The 23529-nt window shown below is 40.2% G+C and overlaps 1 protein-coding gene across 6 annotated transcripts in view; it reads left to right on the plus strand.

The window, feature by feature from the left end:
- Positions 1 to 23529, plus strand: part of LOC145437836 (sushi, von Willebrand factor type A, EGF and pentraxin domain-containing protein 1-like) — a 132890-nt gene that overhangs the window by 30746 nt on the left and 78615 nt on the right. For 3 of the 6 annotated variants that reach the window (XM_080315142.1, XM_080315147.1, XM_080315146.1), the window contains exons 13-21: positions 4889 to 5055; positions 9758 to 9960; positions 10024 to 10134; positions 10212 to 10319; positions 12041 to 12217; positions 12969 to 13145; positions 22188 to 22364; positions 22651 to 22824; positions 23282 to 23458. In XM_080315142.1, coding sequence (XP_080171268.1) covers positions 4889 to 5055; positions 9758 to 9960; positions 10024 to 10134; positions 10212 to 10319; positions 12041 to 12217; positions 12969 to 13145; positions 22188 to 22364; positions 22651 to 22824; positions 23282 to 23458 — 1471 coding nt within the window. The remainder of the gene's footprint in view (positions 1 to 4888; positions 5056 to 9757; positions 9961 to 10023; positions 10135 to 10211; positions 10320 to 12040; positions 12218 to 12968; positions 13146 to 22187; positions 22365 to 22650; positions 22825 to 23281; positions 23459 to 23529) is intronic. The other 3 variants (XM_080315143.1, XM_080315144.1, XM_080315145.1) reach the window with 3 other exon arrangements.

Below are 23529 nucleotides of genomic sequence, written 5' to 3' on the forward strand. Positions count from 1 at the left end.
TGACTCGAAGGTAGTGACTTGATCCCAACACTGATGGATCCCTCCTGACTTGACCATTGGTTTCGCTGCACGTCTGATTACACTGGGCATCAATTTTGAACGACAAATTTGTTGACTTTGATTTAGCATTTGATTTGGGCTAATTTTGACTTGCTGATTCCAAAAATGCCGCTGTTTTTGTTCTATTACGTCAAGTTTTTGCTCTACCACATATACCGAAAATATGCAAATATTTGCGAATTTAGCTATTTAACTCTTCACCTGATGTGCACAACCCAAAAACTTGACGTGGTAGAGAAAAACAGAAGTCATTTTTTAATTCTGCGCCCAAAAGTTAGTCGAAATCAATTGCCCGATCAGAATCAACAAACAGTGTTTACCAGTTTTATTCACTGTGAAACACGATTTATGTTCCCGGGTTCTAATTGGCATTTCCTGATCTCTCTCACCTAAAAAGTGCCAAAAATCAATATAGTTATTTCCAAACATTGATTTCGCACAAGTAGGCCTAGAACAGACGCGCGTCCACGTCGTCCAAGTATCATATGATCGACCGAAAAGATCATCGCTCTATAAAATATGCCGGACCTGATGAGTGGAACAGTATCCCGCCGGCCATCCGACAGTCGACGAGCATGTCCACATTCAAGTCGAAATACAGGCAATCACTATTAAATAAATACAGTCTATCCTCAAGATTACTAGACCTCGACTGACCTATCGATCTCGCTTCCCATGACATGCCGCCCTATTCTTGTCGCATTCCTTTTCTATACTGTCTTCTTTACTTTCATTAGTGTGCATGCCTCCTCTTTACATCGCCTATGCCAGTGGCTCCGAACGTGGGCGATATCGCCCCCCAGGGGGCGATTTGGCGGTCTAGGGGGGCGAAAATTACCAAGGGGCGATAGGGGGCGAAAATGGACAAAGGGGGTGACAGGGGGTGAAAATAGCGAAGGGGGTGATAAGGGGGCGATGGCGCGTTAAAACGACTTAATTGGAACCAATTCGGAGAAATGACCTTTTTTTTAGTCAACCCACGAAAATTTAGCTGCAAAAGTGTAAAAGTTCGACATCGAGCCGAAAAGTTGACCTTTTTTTTAGTCCACCAACCGGTAACTACAGTTTGCATGCTCGTTATTCGGTTCACAAAATTTGGGGGGCGATGATCGGTGTGGAGCTCGAAAAGGGGGCGATGAGCCGAAAAAGGTTGGGAGCCACTGGCCTAGGTCAAGATGGGTGTCTGATTCCACAGACTACTCCAAGTCGTTTCGACTTCTTCCTGTCTTTTCATTGTATCGCATTTTTGTGGTGCATTGAACTGATAAAATTGCTAATAAACCAATGATGATGATGATGATGATGTGCATTGCGCAATATTGTGCATGGTTATACAAATTTACCCTATAAGCAGGGTTGCCATACCGTCCTTATTTCTAAGATTTGTCCTTATTTTGATGGGCCACGTCTTAGAAAACTCAACTGTCCTTATTTCTAAGAAATGTCCTTATTTTCGACTGGCGTCCTTGTTTTGTCCTATTTTCAACAACTACAGAACTTCGATCATTTCCCTCTGGTCTGGTATCTGTGCTGCATAATATTCTAAAATTATGCCTTTCCGTCGAGGTTTTATTACATCACAAATGAAAGGAACTCCCGTAGCTGACGCACCACAGGATTTGATTTCGAAGTGGTGCGATAGCTTTGCTGGGGCAGTGAGTGGTGTAGCAGTTTCGGCTGTACCAAGCTATCGCAGCATACGTCATTTTAGCAGTAAACAGCAGTACCAGGTTTCTGCGGTTTAGTCTAAAGCAGAATAAGCTGTAGGGAAGGCAGCATTTATTGCGTATTAAAAAAGGGCGTCGACACTTGGGTGAAAAATAAAGCAATAAATCAATGATAAATTTATCTAAATTATATTGTACACATAGTGTTAGCTACTAATAAGACTAAATCTGCTGGCGTAAAACGTATTTCGTGACAATTATTAGAGAGAAATCAAAGGTATTAAACGAAGCTTGAAGGGCGAGTGCTTCGCACATTGGCGACATTGCAGTATCTGCAATTGTGACATTAACCTGGAGGCCACATAAATGACCGCTATTTCAACTCACATTGATACCCCAAACCACAAGAAGTGTGTCATAATGAATATTCGAGCCAATCGATGAATAATTTGTTCACAAGTCGATCAGCACCAACGACAACAGACTACAAGGCAGCTGATGTTGAGGGTACCTGGGCGTTCGATACCGTAAACGCCAGCAAGCATCCCGCACCAACGATGGCACATCGAAATTGATCAAAGCAATATTCCCCAATTTCAACATCGCAAAGGAGTTTGCTTCGGCCAGGACCTAGACTATACAAGCATTGTTACTGGAGTTCTTGCTCCACGCTCAAAAAATCATTTTGTCTAAACTTGATGTATGCCTACTGCCTTTTCCCATCTTGGTTGACTCCTCTAATCACAATGAGGCGTACAAGTTTGGTTTAACACCCCATGGGGGGCCCAAGACCAACGAGTTTTTTTTTTTTGGGGGGGGGGTGACGAGAAGTGCTATTTCGGCCCTGAGTTACGGTAAACCTAGACGTGGGCTGTCGTGAGATCCATGAAGCACTTTATACTAAAAAGAACTTGCTAGAGCAGGTTGTTTCTTGAATGTGATATGCAACGGCTCGTATAAATACAACGTATGCACAAAAACGCTTTTAATGCTAATCTAATTTTTCGACTGTCCTTATTTTTGGCTCCATGTCGATGGCAACCCTGCCTATAGGAAATGGATATTTACCAAACTATCTTTGATCTCTGTAAGTCCATTTTTAATCGCTTGGCATAGACTAAAAAGTTATATTCTATAAATGTAATTACTAAATATTCTGACGCGTAGGTCGTGTGGGCTATCGATTGCTTTTTCGCAAAGCAAATTACAGCCAACCTTTGGCTATTTCTCTGTCTGGCAAAGGGTTAATTCTGACATTGCATAATCATCGGTAGCGAATTGTTGTTTTTAATAGCAAACAATAAACCACAAGAATTTGGTAAATGGAAATTTCACCTAAATCCATTAACTATGTTAGAATCAATGCCATCGTTAAATGTTAATTGCAAACTTAAATCAACATTTCAGACTAAAACATTTCAAGTATAAAATCAGCTCAAAATGGGATGTTTTGGGGGGCCTGACGAGGTGCTGTTTCGTTCCTGCCAACGGGTATACGCCCGAAGATGTTTAATTGTTATTGAGTGGTCCTACCTTTTCAAACACACCTCACTCAGCTCTATTTGCAAATATGGTTACGTGAGCAGAGAGAAGATAAAAATTGATAACAATATATATGCAATTCTCGATCATTCTGACCGATTCAATCATGAATTCTAGAAATTTTCTGCGCTTCGCGAACTTAGACAGCAAAAGCTGATTAACTAGATAAAGTCGCAATGAGTATGATAAATAGCGATAAACAGTGTATGGCGGCCGGAGGGGGTCTGGGGGGCCAAGCCCCCCCAGAAGTTCGGTATATAACCCTATGGGGGGCCCAAGACCAAAGTTTTTAGGGGGCTGCCGAAGTGCTGTTACGGCCCTGAATGTCGTGATGTGATTGCTCTTCATACATTCGTGCACTTTATGCACAAGTCTGCGGGGAATTATACGCGGGGCAATGTTGGATTTATAGCAATTTATAATTGTCTCCGAGCCTTTACTTTGATGTTAGTAAAATTGTGTCGAAATTTCATGGTCTGTGATTTTGATTGCTGCGTCCTACTTTGCCTTTTTGATTTTGCTTTTAAATCTGTTTAAATCCCTTTAATGTGCCGTTAACTCTTGAAAAGAGGCACCCGAAAAGTCTTCGAGTTCAATAAATATTATTTTACAATGGATATTGTATTGAAAGCTATATTCAAGTTCTGTACCACGAACCAACTATTTAAAGGTCTATGACCAGCAGAACTCCAGATACATCGTTGTCTGACGGGTATTCATCCATGCGTTTGACGCCAGTCTGCATGCAAGTATTCTCTTTCCCAATTTTAAGAATCGGTCTTGGACGGCTTTAGACATAACTAATGTCCCTCATTTTAGCATTCATATCGAGAAATTGCATATAGCTATTCATAGGAACAAGCAACAATTGTCCTCCATTGTATATTTTTGTGGCATATTTGGAGGTCAATCAGAGCAGCAAGATGGCTTTGTTTGAGTCGCATGTGGCTCTAAGAGCGGCTGTTGGGAATCACTGGCCTAAACGTATCAGAAACAAATTTCTTTCGTGAGAAACACACTATACCAAGTTGGTATTTCTGCATGGGGCATATCATCTTTATCTGCTGTTCACGTCTGTAATGTGAGGCTCAGATTGCAAAGGGCCCTACTGTGAAGTTTAGCATTGAATCGCGCGCGGCGCGAAGAAATTTTCAAGATTATTTAAAATTCAATTAATCCAAATTTCAATTTGCCTGTTGACGGCCGCCAACACATACTAGTTAAATTACGTGTCACGGCCGCACGAATGTCCTTTTACGGCCGCAGGTTGCCCACCCCTGCTCTACAGTGTACACTGTACACGGTGTATCAAGGCATTATACTGGATTTTATTTCTTTCCGTCACCTGATCGAGCAAGTAGTAGGATCATACTCGAAAAAGTTACTTGAAATAAAACGCTACACCGGTTGTAAAAGTTATAAGATGAGTTGCTTCTTCTTAGCTATGTATACTTGGCCTAACCAAGAGCGAAATTAGAAGCTTATATTACCTACCAAGAGTATCTGCAAATTCAGCCACATCTAATGCAATCATATAATATTATGTTTGAAAGTCAGTGGTTATTCTGGCTATGATTACATATCTATGCTAGCTACCCAACAAATCTGTTCTTGCACAGAACTTGCAAGCGTACTACGAAGAATGCGTAGAAGCCCAAGCAGACCCACCTTGCGATTGGAGAGACCGTCTCAATCACAGCAAACCAACATGTCCTAAGAACAGTCACTACACCGACTGCTTGAATTCCTGTCCGACGTACTGTTTCAATGTTGCAAACGCAAATGGGTGAGCACGAATAATCTCAGAATAGTCAATATTTTGCGATGGTAGGAAGAAAAAAATGCCAGTGATTTCACTAAAACCAGTACTGATGCTTTCGGTAAAAATCCTGCATGTTCACGATTGGGTATAGGATAGGGTTACCATATAATCTTTTTAAAGAGGATTCGTCCTCTATTTTCAACAGTGGCGGCTCGTCCTATAGGGCAACTGGGGCATTGCCCCACCTAAAATCCTGTTCAATAACAATTCTTTACCATTTATAGGCGCACACCAATCTATATATACCGAAATCACAGCGAAAATCGCATTCTTCTTGTCCTTTCGCTTGTAAATGCCCATATATAGCGAAGTCTCGGCGAAAATCGAATTCTCTTCTGTGTTTTCGCTTTGCGAATGCCTAGCCGGGGCATGCCCCGGTAGCGCTCATAACAAGCTTTCACTGTCTATTCTCTCAAATCCGCGCACAATAAAGAAACGGTGATTTACTCTCTCCTATTCATAAAATTACCGAGCAACCGGGGCACAATAGCTCTGTGCCCCTAAGGTGTGATGTAGCAATCGTATCAATAGCTGAACTCGGTATAGGTTGATTTTGATGGTGTTTCACACCATGAAAACTCTTGAAACTTGGTATGTCATGTCGTGATGGTGGTATTTAGCACTGCCCCAAGTTTCAGGGTTTCTACTTAAAGTTTAGGGTAGTAATTCCGTTTCCGAAGTTGAGTGTGTGCTGATCCGTCATGTATCGCAAACAGATTTTACTCAAATGCCGGTATTAGTATTCATTGATTTTGACGATGTTCAATACTGAGATCGGTTATGAAATTTGGCACGGTAAGTCTTAATGTTAGTATCGAACGCTGTACCAAGTTTTAAGTTTGTCACTGAACTGTGTTAGTGGTAATTTCGTTTCCTAATTCGAGTGAGAGCTGACTCGTCATTTACCGCCAACAGATTATACGCAAAGCCGTTATTGGTCTCTATTGATTTTAACGATGCTCCTTACCTAGATCCGTCATAAGCTTTTGCACGGTATGTCTTGATTTTAGTATCGAACGCTGTGCCAAGTCTCAAGGTTGTCACTCAATGATTAGGGCAGTAATTTCGTTATCAAGGCCGAGTATGGTGGAGATGCGCTCGGATCTGACACTTTAGCCTACAACGCGGCATTGCGGATTTCACGCAAAAGCCGGCGTATCTGCGGCAACGTTGACTGAGATGATGATATCATTCTTAGTTTGCATCCAAATATTTACTTCGATATTATATTCTCCAGTGTCAATTTTACCGTGAAATTGTGGCCTTCAAGCCATTTGCTTACAACCCCCTGTCAAGCGCGATAGCTATTTCGTTTTCGATGGCGGCTAACAGCTGATCACTTGATCAGCCTATTCCTCAGTAAATTTTACGCAAAATTCGGTGATGGTCTGTTCACATTAATTTTGACGGTGTACCATACAGAAAAGGGCCATGAGGCCACTTCTCGATGATGTCATGTAACAGTGTACAAAGTTTACGGCTTTCATCCACGTATTTATTCGGTAATATATTTTCCAAAGGCGATTTCGCAGCAGACCTATAGACAGTAATAAAGCCGTATGCGTCGTGTTACAGTCTCCAGTTTCAAGGCCAAAATCTCCTATGCTGTACCGAGACCGAATTACCTAGGCTGCTATTCTTAGTTCTTCAGAATGATGAAATGGATTCAATATGACAGGCCCAATCTACGAGATAACAATTGCGTATCTGTCCGAACTCGTTGACCTTTCCAATTAGGCTTACGCAATCTCTCGAGTTATAGTCATTTCCATTTCTGCAGATAATTAGTCAGGTCTAGTGCGAACATGAACCGTGTTGAATCTTTGTTCCGTACGCCGTTTACGCAGTTACCACACTTCAAGTCACAGCTCACCGGCGCACCTCTCGTGGCACATACGTTAAAATCACTGATGCCGGGAAATTCATGTTACCGTACCATCATTAAGTTACGTGTTTACGTTGGAAAACGCCATTGTGACGTCATCTTGATAAAAAGTCGCTTGCAGCCCTTGCCCCACCACCCGATATTGTCACGAGCCGCCACTGATTTTCAATAAACTGAACGTGTCCTCATAGGACGCCTAAATAACCTCGTTTTTGGAATTTGTCCTCTTTTTCTATAAAACTCCAACGCAGCTAACGCCTGGGTTGGTAAGATAATCAACGGAAAACACGGCGCGACGGGTATTTTGGGGGCAGATACGGGAAATATGACCTATTTTAGTCAACATAGTACTATTGGTCAAATAGTTGTAAAAATCACTAGTATTTCTTTCAGGTACTAGAGCTTTCAGAATTCTTAAAAAGTGTCCTCTTTTTTGGATCTTGAAATATGGTAACCCTAGGATAGGAGTAATACTCCGATACAGCGGAGGTCACAGCACAAGTACATGCTTCCATACTTCGCATGTATTTTATTAATTTTACTCAAGGATTGGATAACGCCATCTGCAATTTCTAGAGAGAGAGAGAGAGAGAAGCCTTATTTGTCAACCGTGCAAATCAATAACATACATACCAAATACAATAGGGCAAATTACGATGCACAAATTAGCAAGATATAATCGGAAAATTTCTATAAAAGAGTCTTCAAAGTCGAGCTATCCCTAGCCCCTAAAACTTCGGATTACCTAATAAAAAAAACAGAATTACGAAAACATGAGAAATGAAATGCATCCAAACTCATAAATACAACTTATTTTGAGAGCACTATCACTAACGTTGTACCAAAACGTTTTGAGAGAGGTGGTTAAAGTAGTTTACGTTGATACTGACTTAGATGTAGGAGTAAGGCCTTGGGACTTCAATTACAAGTGGAAATGCCATTTGCAAACATGTCAAAACTAATTCAAATGCTAATAGCAAAATGAAAATCTAAAACTAATTAGGTAAAAAAAGTCAAAAAGTCAAAAAGTAGATTTGCTCCATGGGTCGCAAACTATTGGCAGTAACACAGAGGCGGCTTCTGTCGGAATTGCGCAGGGCATCCTTAACACAAAATGACTAACGAACTATAAAGAGGCGCTCTCTTTTTGAAATCCATCGAGTACAATAGTCTTAAACATTATCACTTCTTTAAATAGTGCAACTAAGCAAAATCTACTTGACTGCTTTGAAAAAGTGGAAGTACATATCTACTGTTCATCTACGCGTATTGAATCGGTGAAAATTGGTAGCTATGTTGACATTGCATATTGTTGGTTTATATTTGCGCCTAGGAACAAGTACAGCAATTCCGGGAGTGACACGTCAGGATAGCGCAACACTCGAACCAGACTTATAGAAACTACTCAATTTTCCGAAACCGCAACTGGAACTAGAACTAACACTACTTTTTATTTAAAAACCTGCAGTTACAACTAAGAACTGCTCATTTTTAATACTAGCAACCAGAAGTAACACTGGGACTAATTCTTTATTTCAAAACTAGCAACTAGAACTAATAACTACTTATTTTTCAAAATTCGCAACTGGAACTAGAACTAAGAACTCACTTTTCATAAGTCGCACTTAGAACTAGAACTAAAACTGACTAAATCGGCAACTAACCAACTAAAACACAACTAGCTAATAACTGATAGCATGAAATACAATTGCAAATGAGCGAGGAAATATTGGAGATAGAAACACTATTTGAAAAGTAGGGGGTTTCGAATTGGAAATGCCCCTGGCTACGTCAATGTTAGTAGTTATGTCTCTGAGCTAGCGATAGCTGCAAGAACATCACACAACAGAACACCGGTATCACGATTCGGGCCAAACTGCGACACGTGTTTTCTAGTCTTTCTACAACTAAATTATTTTTAAAATTCGTCACTAAAACTTGAACTACTCTTCTTTACAAATTTAACAACCGGAACTTTAACTATAACGACTCAATAATCAAGTATTCAGTTGACCGTCAACTAACTATAGACCAGTGGTTCCCAACGTGGACGATATCGCCCCCCCCATGGGGCGATTCGGCGGTCTAGGGAGGCGAAAAGGACCAAGGGGGCGATAGGGGGGGCGAAAATGGACAAAGGGGGCGACAGGTGGTGAAAATAGCGAAAGGGGCGATGGCGCGTTAAAACGGCTTAATTGGAACCAATTCGGAGAAATGACCTTTTTTTTAGTCAACCCACGAAAATTTAGCTGCAAAAGTGTAAAAGTTCGACATCCAGCCGAAAAGTTGAGCTTTTTTTTTAGTCAACCAACCGGTAATTACAGTTTGTATGCTCGTTATTCGGTTCACAAAATTTGGGGGGCGATGATCGGTGTGGAGCTCGAAAAGGGGGCGATGAGCCGAAAAAAATTGGGAACCACTGAACTACACTGCTAGGTTGTACATGTATGAATCGGAATCCATTAGCAACCATAAGACGCGACGAATAATTACAAATTCCTTTCCTGTAAGTTTTGAGACACCTTGCAATATATTTCGCACTCATTTTTGTGTGGATGCCGTCTCTTTAACTCAGCGGTTCGCAAACTTTTTAAGACACGCCTCCCTTTATGATAGTAAAAAAGTTCGCGCCCCCCCCCCCCCCCTATTTCGATATCACGAAATATTTAAAAGAGCAAACAGAATGCTAGCAACCCCAACGGTTAGATTTATGGCGTGCAAGGTTATGGCTGATGATGAGACAATTCTGGGATATGAATATGAAATTCTGACTAAACGCAGAGCAGGAACTAAAAATAAAGGTAAATCGCGCGAAGCACGAAAAAGAACCACTGCTTCAAATGATGTAGTCGCAAATCGAATTAGATGCAAGGATACGATGATCTCGGGTTGTGCGTGCGATGATGGGTACTCATGGGAAGGAGACAAGTGTGTTTTGCAACAAGAATGCGGATGCGTCAATAATAATCAATACTTCCCAAAAGGTATTCCATCCAATCGAGATATGATTTTCAGCTTTACTGATGCATCAAGTTTTCTCACTTCAGGTTCTGAAGTGCCTTCCACGTATGCTGGACAGCGATGTGTTTGCTTGGGCAATGATGAGATTATTTGCGAATGTGCCGAGGACTACATCAGGGACGATGAGTATTGTAGAAGTAATCATGGATTATTATCGATTTCTCCCCTCATTACATTGCCACAAACTTGATGTGTAATTTGTTTTATCGTTCAGAAATCACTTGTTCGGATTGCCACCGAAATGCGCTTTGTAATGACGGTGGAAATAGTATAAAATGCGAATGCGAAGTAGGATATATCGGCGATGGGAAAGAATGTAAAAGTAAGGTTGATTCCTTGAATTTGTAGTAACATTTGATGACCGAATCCAGTCAATCAAAAACTACGGTAACAAATGAATAGCAGTAGCCTAGTAGAAAGAAAAGCACTATTGCACGAACGAATATTCCTGAGAGACGCTTGGAAGTACAGAGCTTTAATATACGATTGAACAATATATTCATATCGAATTGAGCCCGAATATTTTCGGCTGACACTCGTCAAGGGTAATCGACAGCAATTATCGTAGAGAATTGGAAAGAACATTGTAAATCGACAATTGTATCACCAAATATGAGCTACCAGCATGAAATCTAGTTTGATAGTTTGGAGGATATTTCATAAAACTTAAGTTCAAGGCACCAACATGGGAGAATGTACGGCCTCTCCTGACGACGCGTAATCTGTAGTATCCGTAATTTACGGCACAAATAGGATTATGCATTGAATTTGTGCCAATAGCAGTTTACTGTTCTGATTGAAGCTTCAAGGGATGATTCAAGGGTTAGTTTTTCTCCAAGCTGGATGCGCGTGTTGTAATAAATCTAGGGACATGCTGTTAGTGCGATCCTTCGATGTCTTTATCGTTCTCAGTTCCAACCACGTGACCACGAAAAACATGGTAACTCATACTTATACAATATACACCACACTACTTCGTTGAAATGCGGAAATATAGTCCTTGTGTCTTGCTACGAATGCTGGGGGTAGTTTGGTTGGCGTTGATATTCAATGTATCGTAACACTTACGCACCGCATAAATACATTGGCTTCATCAGTGGTGATATTGATGGCCACAATTCGGTGACTTAATATTTAAGCATGGGTCACGAGATGGTAAATAGTATGGAGCAGGCGTGTCAAACTCGAGTTGTGTTGCGAGCCGGATTCAAACCATCAAATCGCTCGCAGGCCGGACCAGTCAAATCGTTCCAAAATGTTATCTCAAAATCCACACCTATGGATACACGTTACGATGGGTCATATATACCGTGATGAAATATTTCATATGACAATGCGGTGTGAATGGAATCACGTAACTCGCTGCCTAAATTATATTCACCGATACTTTCGTGAAATCATATCGGTCACTACATACCCAAGAAAATTCTGGGCTTTACTCAACTTTTTTTAATATTAAATGTTGATACTACGTGACAGCAGCCCCGAATTTCCTCATGCTGTCTTCCTAATTGGAGGATTAAAGTACTTCTACTTGCCAAACTGAAAACAGCGAAAAGTAAGCAAGTAGATAACAGAATAGTACGAAGTAGTTAAGGGAAATTAGATCTTCTTGAGTAAGTACCCAAGTAGCGGAAAACTACTTTAGTACTTCAACAAAGTAGAAGTACTTCGTTACTGATCCCCTCTGTAAATAGCCTCCTACCAAAAAAAATGCTTGGATATAATTGATCCATTTGCTTATACCGGACTGCGTCAACTTCCCTTCCTGGTCCTTATGTGAAGGAGGAGTCAATCGACATGCCCATTTTACCGACATGCTGTTTTCTAATCAAAATTTGTTGGGTCGCAAAATATACTCAAATTTTAATTTCTTTTCAAGTATGCATTGCCTCCAATAAAGTTAGTAACCATGTCCGTATCTGAATGGGTAACGCCAGTTATTAAGATGAAGTGATCAGTTGGTGTACCGAATTCGAGGACCATGTACTCTATTATCCAATTATGCATCAGATAAGCAAGAAGAATAGTTTTGTTTTACAGAGTTAGCATGTGACGAGCTCTCTGGATTGGAGTTTGGCATTTTCGAGTACCACGACGCCAATCACGTTGGAGATTTTGTCACTTATCAATGCGAACCTGGTTATATTCTCCGAGGCGACGCAGAGAGAACGTGCCAGGAAAACGGCCAGTGGTCCGGATCAGAACCGTTTTGCAGAAGTGCGTATTTGCTCTCAATGTATGTAAGCCATCTTATGAGACAGGGAGCGGGAATAGCGAAATCCGAGTATAAATTGATGCAGAATTCCAGTTACAATGGATACACTGTACCTGGGTAACATTTTTCGTTTCAACTGCATTAACTGTAGCTCATTTACGGAAAAATGCACCGATATATAGGTATTCACAGAAGCGGAAAGAGCAATTCTAAATAATATCAAATTGCATTGTGATAAATATCAATGATATATGTGGTCCCACCGCTGTACAACGTGCTACTCAATATATCAACCGTCCTGCAAACCCATTGGTTTGTTCTATCATTCAAATATGCAGTTCAAAAGTACGTCAGTACATCGATTGTTTTCGATTAGCAGTGTTGAAATAGAGGACATGGGATCTGAAACATTATATATTTACATAGTTCTTATTGAAGCATCTCAATGAAAAAAAAAACGCATTGTGTTAAAAGTAGGTTTTGGCTTCAGGTGATTAGTCCGACCCATAAGCGACCGACAGGGTAGAATCCGGCGGGCAATGCTAATTCAGTTCGGCAACCCATTATGTAGTGTGTTTTATAGTGCGTTACGTCACTCGCCCTTTTATATTGGATTTTGTTCAATGTGCCTGTGTTAACAAAAGTGATGCAAGTGAACCGAGTTAATCTATTCCGTCAACAATTTGAATATGTAAATTGTGTAGGCTAGGTAGGTTACCAGTAATGAGATGGAAAACGTGTTTCACTATTCAGAAACCAGATGTACGCGAATATTGGCATTGCAGCATGGAACGATTGCATATACTGACGAAGACAACATTGGAGATTTGGTTACTTACCGATGCGAAAATGGATACGTTCTTAGAGGAGAATCATCTCGCATTTGTCAAGAGGACGGGCAATGGTCGGGATTAGAGCCGTCCTGCGAAGGTCAGTCTAACTTTACTAGCTGAACATGACTCGACTTGATTCAAAACTGTGTATGTAAAGTAAGATGAACGCGTAACTCAGAACCTTTTGACTTGGTTACAACCCTGATAACGAATGATGTTTCGCGTTTCTATTTGTCATTGTCACCAAAAGTCTAAGAAGAACTCCTTACGATAATTACCGTTTACTCCAGTGGTTCCCAACGTGGGCTATATCACCCCCAGTTGGCGATTTTGAGAACCAAGGGGGCGAAAATACCTCAAAGGGGGCCACTGGGTGCGATGGGGGAGGGGCGAAAATGTTGGGACGTCAAGTGAGATATATTTAATAAACACGGCCAAAAATCCACGTGAAGGCGGCTTATTTTCATTATGATGCGAAAAGTTCGACTCAACGGAAAGTAGACTCGGAATCCGGTTTTCCGAACAAATACAACTTCGGAAAAGGCACCGTTTTCGCAAAAATCCTCAGAGATCAGAGTTAAGCAATGATATATATACAATGATTGGAAACTACCGTGAGCCTTGCGTTTCAGCGCGTTGCAGGTCACGCTTCATCGCGTACACAGTCGTGCTGTGAACAAAAGCGCCATCAGCAATACTTATTCGAGGAACTAGCAATGACATATGATACTTTGGGTATATTTATCAGTGACAATTAGCGTTATCGTGTGGAATAGTTTTAGAAACGCATTTCTTTCTCGAGACTGTTTTTTTTTCTGATTAAGCTAGCGGACCACTGACATGTAAACGAGGATAGAGCTCGGTGGGATTCACCTATACACACGAATCACAAGTTAAATTTCGCGCGTCATGCACGTATCGCAAACCCAATTCACACATTGACGACTCGCGATTATAAGCAATCACTACGCTGTAGCCTTGTGACGACCAACGGGTCGTATATTCACACAGTCGTGGACGTTCAACCACTGTTGCAAGTGACACGGCCTTCATTTCAACTTGAGGTGGCGCTTTTCCATCACATTGATACATCAATACCATCATATACAAATAAATATCAAGCAGACGTAGTTATCAGAGAAGTAACTCCAGTTATTCTGAGTACTCGAGTAGGTTCGCCTACTTCATCGGGTGATTGTGTTTTCATACTACTCACCTAACAACAACATCACAACTTGGTTTTTGCCAGGGATATATAGATACACCTGGGTTTTCAATGTTTTTGAAAATTACACCCACATATTCATTGGTCAATGGTAATTTTGTCGTAGTCACAAAGCTTCACCCTGCAATTTCAAAAGTGACTATATCCAACAAACTGCAAAATAGTAAAGGATCGTTTGAAATAGAAATTCCTGAATATTTTTCCTAATCTGTCCCAATGAAGGAATTGAAAACTCGCCACGAAATCCATTTTCTCCTGTGATATAGCCACTAAATAACTTCAGGATGAGATGCTAGATAAGAATGACTCTAGGCTGGACGGGGTATGTGCATTAAAAACTCACACGAAAAGCTGTCGTCGGAAGCGTTCCGCGTTGATTGCCACCACCTATCTTTGTGAAATGATTTTCGGCGCTCGTTCAAATCAAATCGAAGACGCATATTTTCAAGACCATAAATACAGCTGTAAAATTCGGTTCGAAATCATATACGTCTGCCCAATTTCTAAAAATAATGTGGTCTTATTTTCAAGAAAAGTCATTTTGTATCTGTTTATCACTAGCCTATAATTCATATTTGCACAAGAGAGATGACGGTTGCGCGATAATTCAGCTAATTTTGAACGAAGACTTGAGGGGCTCCGCGGGGCTCCGTAACGGTCTAGAATGGGCCCGCGAAGGCAAAAAGGTTGAGAACCACTGTTCTAGAACTTTTTAAAAGTACTTCACAGATTTATATTTTAATGCTACTTCTATTTGAACCTGGCTAGATCATTGTAGCAATACTTCCTCTACTTCAGTAGCAACGCTGTAAATATAAACCACCTCTGACAAAAAGTCACCTATCCATGATCCTTCCACAAGATGCCTTACAATACACAATCGAATTTTCATGGTCCCATCATGTTATGTAAAGAAATGGGGAATGATGAAACAAGATACATACACTTCATAGATGCAACATTTACGAATACAGAATTGAATTTTTCCAAATTCTTAATTCATTGGTGTATTTACGAAGTGATGATGCATGCATTTGAAAAAAGAAACATTATTATGCAACGGTACGGAAGTAGATTGATGCAAAAATAACAATAGGGACAACAAAAACAGTTCATGCGTGATTTTTTAAGTAATAACAGTGCTAGATATCAATGTTTGTCATCTTTAACTTGGGAAAAATATTTGGATGATGTCCTTCAAAAATGCAGCAGTACACTCGCTTTCGTTGGCTCAAAAGTGGCCTATTACAACCCAATGATGCCGTATCTACTCTTGATGAAATCTCCTGCCTTGTTTAGATATTTGTCCATCTTTGCTTGCTCTTGCCCGAATCATTGGTAGGATGAGAAAATTGTGAAATGTCCCTATGGTCTAATTTTAGTTCTAATCTAATTTATTGTTTTCCTGAAAATTCCTCTTCGTCCGAGGCATTTCGCAGCGAGTTAACAAGAATAGCACTCTCGCGTAGGGAAATCCAGGGCATGGTATGGCATGGTATGGTATGAAAGTATGGTATGGTATGGATCGATATTTTGGCATGGAATATGGAACAATGCAAGTATGGTATGGAATGGAAGATTTTAATCTATGGTATAGAACGACATTTCCATACTTCCATACTTTGGCGTTTTATACATTTTATCGTGATTTGTGCAAGCTTCATGAAGCATACGTTGTTCGTTGTTCACGGAATACGATCGCTTTTGTTATGTGTGAACGTGAACTATTGAACGCTGTGTAGGAACAAATACACGCTTGTGCAACGGTTTTAGGAACACTTGGAATGACATGATTTTGTGATGTAATAATGACAACAGTAATGTTGATCCGATATTCTCTCGAGTCTAGACACGACGTCTCCGAGCATAGTCTATCATGTGACGCAATAATTGGTAATGTAGGCTACTCCAACTACCTCATTCCTTGAGTGTCGACAGCTTACAAGCAATCATGATGCAACGAGCTAAATGATCAATATGATTGATAATTACATTTCTTCCGAAACATTGTCCGCACATCTATACTATTTAAATACCGAAATATCTTATTGGTCATATTTCAAACGATCTCGCATTAGGATTATAGATCAGGGAGTGGGGTAGATATAGTCTGGAATTCTCGCCACGCTAACCCCAACCAAATACTGTACCGGGGCCTACGACATTTACGGCCTTATCTGGTACTGATTTGACCTGTTGTACGAATACATACAGCTTATCTGAGGCGATGCGTCTGGTAGCGAGAAGCGAAATCGCGCATAATCGTGAATTTCTGTTTTGTGAGCATCGGCCTGTTAGCTCTTGCAAGCATAATGTACCAGATAAGGCCGTGAATATCGTAGGCCCCGACTGTACTAATAATCACGCAGATCGCTGCAGTATTGATCGCCTGCAGCTGGGATATTTTATGGGTGCGCCTATATTATGAATTATTTTGCGAGTATTTACTTCAAACTTGCATGTGCCTCATTCCAATGTACCGGATATGAGATGATATCCTTATGGAACAGGGGCAGGCAACTTCTCCAGTCGGCGGGCCGGCAATAGGAAAATTAGCTACTTGGCCGGCCGGATTGCTGGAAGGATAAATTATTCGCCCATGTATACAAGAAATAAATCGTATTTGATGAATGTATTTTATGGACAGCATTGTCACTTCAAAGCCATTTCTCATCGATAATGACTATACGATGTTGATTTGAGAATAGCATTGTCATACAGGCGCCGCCGCGTCTGCTTCTCTCTGATCAAATAACTCACGGTGCAATCCCTAATTAAGATTTCAAAGCGTTTGATAAGCCCGGTACCCAAAATTTACCAAGAATCAATTCATTAGGGTTCAGCACATCGTAAATGCTGATAACGCAAGTCTTCTCGCTTCGACGAACTTACGCGTAAGCTCCACTCTCGCACGCTACACAGTGCGCACACCTATATGATAACATACAGTCACTAAAATTTGACGTTTAGGCAAGTAGTGTGGAATCAGAGTTGGATCAATTACAATATTTTAACTCAATTACAATTACAATTACAATTACTTCCTTGCATGTTTCAATTACATTACAATTACAATTACTCAATACTAAAATTATCAAATTACAATTACAATTACAATTACTGGTAAATATATAATTAATTACAAATATAATTACAATTAAAATTACACTTAAACAGGTAATTGATTCAGTAGAGAGGTGTTCTTAAACAACCGTAGCGACGAAATTAGCAACAATCTCAAGCTTTTCGTGTTTCATTCCTGATATGTAGAATACCCTTTAATAAAAAAAACTCGAACGTATTCGAACTATTCCAATCCTAATCATGAGTACTGAAAACTACAAGGACTGAAAAATGTTTCAAGCGTCTGTTAAGAACCAAAGGTTTGAGCGACTAACAGCGAATAGGCTACAGGACAGTCAATGAAATGTAATCAAACGATTAGGCTACTCAGGCCTGAGTTAGGATAATGAAATGTATATGGTAAGGCGTCAGCGATAAGGATGATACCGATAAGGTGCGTAAAATTTAAACAAATTCAAAAGGAAAGAACGTCCTCATAACTAAGAATTACAATATTTTGGTTCGCATTTACATCATTTAAATTTTCCCTTGCTCGGAAACTATTAGATTGCATTTGATGAACATTAGGGTGCGAAAAATTTCTGGCCCCAGTAAATTTGGCCAAGATTGGAGGTAAGATTGGGATAACATCTCTACAAATGCGTGATCAGGTTTGATGAATCCATGGTTAGAAACTTGAATTTTTTTGCTATTGTTGCAACAAGCCTCGGTACTGGTCAGAGATTTAAAAAAAACTTTGACCGTGGTGTAGGAAATGGTTCAGCACTGGTTTCAGAAGAGTTTATTTGCTGTTCATCCATTTTTGAAATAACTTTTTTAGACACGTGACAGTGAATATTTCGTACCCCCCTTATCGTCATAGCACACAATGAAACCAGAAAGTTAGCAATCCTTACATATAGTTTGAAAGTATGGAAGGTTATGACTGTTGGTGAGAGAATTCTCCAATACGAAATTCAGACTATATATACACCGAGCAATAACCATAAAACGGAGGTGAATCGGGCCAAGCGCGGAAAAGATTTCAGTTCACTGGAGCGTCGCGTCACGTTCAGATGCTTTCACGCCGCCGAAGGGGACGCGCCCCCAGTTTGAGAACCTCTGGTTTAGCCTATATTGTAATTCAGTAAGTTTTCTGTTGCTACTGAACTATGGAAAACAGTTTAGCGTGACCGAATTATCTAGTTATGACGCAGCACGCATAGAAAACCGATGTAAATAGGCTAATTATTACATGTGGTGACTGTTTACTAAGGCCTTAAGGCCCCTCGTCGTCATCCTGGTTCGTACCGGATTTTCACTGGTGCGACGAATAAATGATTGATTAAATGACTATTTTATGTTGTGATTGTCAGGTTTCCATGAAAATGTAATTGAGAATGTAATTGAGCAAAATTACACAAAATAGAAATCCTCTAATTACAATTACAATTACAATTACATGAAAAAATGTAATTGATTACATTTATCTCAATTACAAATTACAATTGATCCAACTCTGTGTGGAATCTCGGCAGACTGGGGCCGCGGGCCACATTATTATGTAAGATGGGAAACTGTCCGCGGGCCGGAAAAAATCTTGTTGTGGGCTGCATCCTGCCCGCGGGCCGTATGTTGCCAGTCCTTTTTATGGACAGTCCAAGATAACAATCTGCTCACTATCTCATTTTGCTCGCGGAAGCTGTAGACGTACACGGCAGCTCACCACCGTGAACTAAATTTCACCAAAACAGACTCTGTAAAACTATTACGAGGAATTAGATTCGCATTAGATTCACTAGTTAAAGCAATAATGACATCCGAAATATCAATAATATAGGTGCTATAAAAGGTACTATACTTACGATATTGAAGTATTTGAAAGTATGGAATATGTATCAAGTATGGCATTGAACAATGTTGGTATGGTATGGAAAATTGCAAGTGTGGTACGGAGAGAGTAAGGCAAGTAGGGAGTATGGAAAATTCTCGTTCCATACCATACCATGCCCTGGGGAAATCCATCGCCTTACTTATACCGTGCAGTCCCGGTAGTTACTGTGACGAATAATAGCGTGCTAGCGTATAAGCTTGTAATCTGCGAACAACGTTATTGTTTTTAAAACTTCAAGTTAGTACAACGCCGTTCTGACTAACATGGGCGATGCTCGTGGTTACCACAAAAGAAGTGCAGCAATATTTCATTAGAGTACAGTACAATTACCCTACAATTACAACAAGAAATATCGTGATCATAAACGTCATTCTATTTTGAACTATATGAACCTTCGAAAATCGATTGACTTGACTTGACTCGAGTCATAATATGCAATGACTCAAGATGACTCGGGACTCGAATGTAGTGACTTTTTCCCAACACTGATGTCCACACGCGTTGAGGAGGAACTGTAAGTATTTACCCTGAGCAAACACATGACATTCCTTTAGTACGTGATAATACCAGCATCTTTTACACTATAATTGTCAAGGATGTGCTTCCCTGGCAAAGACGGACTATTACAACAAGAGTGTTTCTTCCCGCAACAATCGACCCAATGACAGTCCCAGACTAGGAACCAATTGCACTTTTTAACAATATCCTTCGACTTCTTGTAGTATGCAGCCCGTTCTTACTTGCTCCCAGTTGGAAGAGGTGTCTGCGTCTTTCATAGGAGCGCTCTTTTCTGGTAAATTTAAAGTTGGAATGGCTCTAATTTTCAAATTGGTCAATTTATGTCCTGTCAACAAATACAGTATAAGACATTAGACACGAAACTCGTTTTGTCAGTTTTGAAAGTCAACTACCATTGGATCAAAATAAATAATTATGGTACCAAGTAATTTCTTAACTAACACACATGTAAAATTTGCGCAAATATATTTCAGTGAAAGATTTTTGCAAAAGGGTGTGTTATATTGCTTGAAAAATAACTTGGGTATTGAGGATGAAGCCTATATAGCCAGCAATCTAAATTATATTTGCAAAATCAATTATATACATACAAAGCGGCCAAATTACATCATTTCATAACGCATGCGTTAAGTAAGTCAGAAGGTTCGACTGAAAGTTAAAGATAAAGTAACGCAGGCTTATGAATGACGAAAGGCATAAAATGTTTTTTTTGCATTCCAACAAATCATAGGACGTAAAATGATGCTCGTAAATCATCTTTCTTGCACAATTCATTCATTCATGGATCTTCAAACATTATCCCTATCAATTTTTCAACGTTTCAACCCATTTAAAGTTAGTCTCAGTGCAAAAACGTATAACAGGTACTTTGAACAAATGAACATTGGCAGAGGTTTTAGCACACCTTAATATGAAACATAGTCCCCCCTTGCTGACTTAAACTAACTATAAATCTATCAACTCATGAGAAAAGGAGGATGACATATCATTCCACATCAAACGGAACATTATACCGACTACCAGACAACGGTATTATTGCTGCATTATTTCACTGATGCACTTTTGTTCTTCAAAATGCCAATTTTCCTCTTGAATGATGATGATGTAGGAGAAGCAAAGAGATTCCATTGCCCTGACCCAGAAAAGAGTTATATATATCGTACAGTAGCCTTATTGCTTTCTGTTAGAATGGGTCTCATCGAATTTTAAAGTTGGCCACCCACCAGCAATAAGATTACTCATACAAGTATCTGAATCTGTTTCTCTTTCAAAATATCAGATGGCGTAATTGCTGCTTACAAATGTTCAAATCTCAATCTGTCTTAATTTTCCAATCTTATCCGGTCATACACAGAAGCAAACAAGCTAAGCAGCTAGTTGGTACCTGAATATTGCACATTGGCGGCGGGAGTTTCATTAGACCCTAGTATGCAGTACTGTCTGACTATGCTGGCAAAACCTAATAACAATCAACCAACAAACGAAAAAAACAGTGTAATATCTGCCGGCAAAGTTGATTGAAGCACCCACCCCAGTCAACCTTACTCGCAATCCCTCGTATGCGATCAACCGTAGCCAGGCACACGCTAATTTCGGCGGAAGTAGACCTTTCAGCGTTAAGGGGCGTGCTTGGCAGTTTCCAATTATTGTACGTATATAATTGGAGTTAAGTGAATAAATTACCCGGTTATATGTCCTCTTTGTCGGATACGTAAATAGGGCAGGCGAAATTTTGTTTCGAGATTGATAGGGAGCGATGAGTCGAAAAAGGTTGGGAAGCACTGGTATACACGTTGGTTTTGCAGAAGTCCTGTGCCAGCACAGTCTTATCATTGAATATGGAGACCTTAGTGTCACAGCCATAAGAATGGGGGATTTCATTACATATAAATGCAACCCCGGCTTTTCACTTCGTGGGGTTTCGAAACGGGTTTGCCAAGAACGGTACTTGGTCTGGGGAAGCACCTTTTTGTGAAGGTGGGTACTTTAGGCTCATAATAATACCTTATATCACAGCCGTTCTCAAACTGGAGTAATCGGGCAATTACATTGTTTTGACAATGTGACAACATCCTGCAACAAGTATAGGCAAAACGTACTTATTGAGTTTAATCAGAAAAAGGAGACAAACTTCGTTATTGAGCACGTCTGGTTAAAAAGCCTGCTCATCACGCCTCGAGAATAGATTCCTGTAAATATTACCGGGAAATTTTGTTCCCTAAACCCGGGCATGAAAGGGCCTAAGATATTGCGCCACACGAAATAATATTTCGGTTTTAATCATAATTTACCTTTATTTACGATAGTGATGACCGCGAATAGATTCAGATTCCTCGTACTTTCGCATTCCCAAGTTAGGGTATTCAATCGCCAATTTTGAGCTCCAAAATTGTATGAAGGTACCACTACTGAGATATTGAATGCGTTTGTATATTCAGAAACTAGTTGCACGCGAGTCTTAACACTGGCGCATGGAACGATTGACTATAGTGACGAAAACAACGTTGGGGATTTGGTTACTTTCCGATGCGACAGCGGCTACGCTCTGAGAGGAGATTCAACTCGAATTTGTCAAGAAGATGGGCAATGGTCAGGATTGGAGCCGTCCTGTGAAGGTTAGGCTGATTTTACTCTTAGGATGAATTGGATGACTCAATTTGACATGACTAGATTTAAAACTATGCACGAGTCAGTTGGACTTGTGACTCGTAACTCCGGACAACCCTACTTTGGGATCCACTACCATTAAAGAAAGGTTGACTCGTTACTTGAAACCTGTGACATGTTTACGACCCTGGAAAGGAATAACTTGACGCGACTCCATTTGGAATCGTAACCAACAATCTAACTTTAAGAAGTACTGTGGTTTAGGTCATTACCATTTATACGTTGGTTTAACAGAAATCCTGTGCAGGCAGAGTCTTATCATTGAATATGGAGAATTTAGTGTCACAGGCATAAGGATGGGGGATTCCATTACATATAAATGCAACCCCCGCTTTTCACTTCGTGGAGTTTCGAAACGGGTTTGCCAAGAGAACGGTACTTGGTCTGGGGAAGCACCTTTTTGTGAAGGTGGGTACTTTACTCATAATAATACCTTATATCACAGGCGTTCTCAAACTGGAGTAATCGGGCAATTACATTGTTTTGACAATGTGACAACATCGTGCAACAAGTATAGGAACGTACTTGTTGAGTATAATCAGAAAACGCAGACGAACTTCGTTACTGAGCACGTCTAGTTAAAAAGCCTTCTTATCACGCCTCGGAAATAGATTCCTGTAAATAATATCGGGAAATTTTGTTCCCTAAACCCGGGCATGAAAAAGGCCTAAGACATTGCGCTACACGAAATAATAATTTTGTTTCAATCATAATTTACCTTCATTTCCCATAGTGATGACCTCGCATAGATTCAGATTTCTCGTACTTTCGCATTCCCAAGTTAGGGTATTCAATCGCCAATCTTGAATTCCAAAATTGTATGAAGGTACCACTACTGAGATATTAAATGCGTTTGTATATTCAGAAACTAGTTGCACGCGAGTCTTAACACTGGAGCATGGAACGATTGACTATAGTGACGAAAACAGCGTTGGGGATTTGGTTACTTTCCGATGCGACAGCGGCTACGCTCTGAGAGGAGATTCAACTCGAATTTGTCAGGAAGATGGGCAATGGTCTGGATCGGAGCCGTCCTGCGAAGGTTAGGCTGATTTTACTCTTAGGATGAATTGAATGACTCAATTCGACATGACTAGATTTAAAACTATACAT

This window comes from Botryllus schlosseri, chromosome 4 (genome assembly GCF_051294905.1).
Source record: "Botryllus schlosseri isolate E-star chromosome 4, Bs_hap1, whole genome shotgun sequence".
Lineage (NCBI taxonomy): Eukaryota > Metazoa > Chordata > Ascidiacea > Stolidobranchia > Styelidae > Botryllus > Botryllus schlosseri.